The sequence below is a fragment of the Penaeus vannamei genome, chromosome 2, assembly GCF_042767895.1.
Source record: "Penaeus vannamei isolate JL-2024 chromosome 2, ASM4276789v1, whole genome shotgun sequence".
In the NCBI taxonomy this organism is placed as follows: domain Eukaryota; kingdom Metazoa; phylum Arthropoda; class Malacostraca; order Decapoda; family Penaeidae; genus Penaeus; species Penaeus vannamei.
The window spans coordinates 3092802-3094496 of record NC_091550.1 but is presented as its reverse complement, the minus strand read 5'-3'; the positions used below and the strand labels follow the sequence as shown (position 1 = coordinate 3094496).

General features: G+C 37.2%; 1 protein-coding gene across 1 annotated transcript in view; it reads right to left on the bottom strand.

Moving 5' to 3' along the window:
- Positions 1 to 94: 94 nt before the first annotated feature.
- Positions 95 to 1695, bottom strand: part of LOC113829181 (endonuclease 8-like 1) — a gene marked incomplete at its 3' end in the record, with an annotated part of 12904 nt that continues 11303 nt past the window's right edge. Inside the window, 1 exon segment of the mRNA XM_070128534.1 lies at positions 95 to 326. Coding sequence (XP_069984635.1) covers positions 95 to 326 — 232 coding nt within the window.

Below are 1695 nucleotides of genomic sequence, written 5' to 3'. Positions count from 1 at the left end.
CATGCAGTAAATACTTTTAAAAAGTGTTCATAAAAAATACAATAAATTCAAAATAAACCTTCAAAATAATACAGAAAGTACAAAAAAGACATACCTTAAAGGCCTTGTAATCATCTTCATCTGCATCCAAGTCCACATTATATCCTTTACCTTTGCCTTCAAGATTTATTACCTCTTTTGGCAATATGTGACACAAGTCTAAGATGTCTGGCTCACATTTCACACCAGCTGCTGTTTTAGGGGAAAGTGTAGACTCGTACCACTTGCTAAAGGGCTTGATTTCACTCAGAACCTCACGAGCTTCATCAAAAGGAGCAATGCCACACCTAAAAAAGAATATATTCATGAGTATATGTGGAAGTATTAAGAAAGTAAACATATATATATATATATATATATATATATATATATATATATATATATGTACATATAATTAGCTGATACTGTTGGCTGCTAACTGTGCCAGATACCTCCAGCATGGGTTAGCTGACATCACTTCTGACCAAAGACCTGCCTTCAAATTCCAACTGTGGATTTCCCTGGGACAGATTATGAGAACAACCATCTACTGCACCATATCATACAACCAATGGGATGGTCAAGTGAACCCACCAAACACTAAAAGTGACACTGGTGGTATGCTGCAATGGATGCAATTGGAAACCCCAACTCCTACCCTGCATGCAGACTTCATCAAGAGAAGGACTCCTCATCTTACTTGCCCACCCAGCAAAAAGGCTCTGGAGAAACCTTCTCTGTCCCTGGAGAATTCTTCCCCCATTTCCACATAACACTAATGATGGAGAGAACCTCACTAAACTCCTATACACTCTTGCAGATGTCAACCCGGCATGCAGACTTTCAAGGAGAAAGAGAAAGGGAAAGAGAGAGAGAGAGAATGAAAATAGTAGCCATGTTTTATAATCCCATGACCAATTTGTCAGATGGTATTTCATATCTTCTGACTACATGCCACTCGTCCACAGATTCCAGTCAAAATGGAGTTATGGTAAATGCATATCTGTTGCAGATGTGGCTGAAAATGACTGAAAACAAAGGCTAGTTTAAAAAATATCATATCATTTTCTTTTTCTTTGAAAATACACGATTGGTTTGGATTAGCAACCTGTGTCAAACGTCCAGATACATCAAAATCAGAAGCAAATCCGTAAATGGAACCTCTCAATTCAATATCAGACTTATCTATGTAAAGATGCATAACATTCTGATCATTAGTGAATAACCCCTGAAGTCCAAGCTGATTTAATTGAACAAGATAAGCCTCAACTTATGGCTGAGTTACCTTGCCTCAGCATTAGCTTCTTTAAAATGAAGGGTTATTTTTCTACCTCTATTTTAGTCTGAATGGGATATAGAGAGTAAACTAGTATACTTGACATTGTCTGGCATCTTTCTTCTAGCCTCATGGCAACAGAGAACTCTCTCAGATTTCGCTTCTATAAAGAAAAACTGGCAGTATCAAGGCCTTAAAGACACATAATTTAGTCTTCCTGCATAGGAACTGACACCTCCGAATACTCTTATTGACTGAGTTCATGGCTCCTGCTACCAGACCATTCCGTCTACTGACTTCCTGGTTTGACAGCCCAGATACTTGATTATAATATCCCTATCATTCATTTAATCTAAATGTCATTTTAATATAATCTATATTTCTAAGTTATACAGAATGAT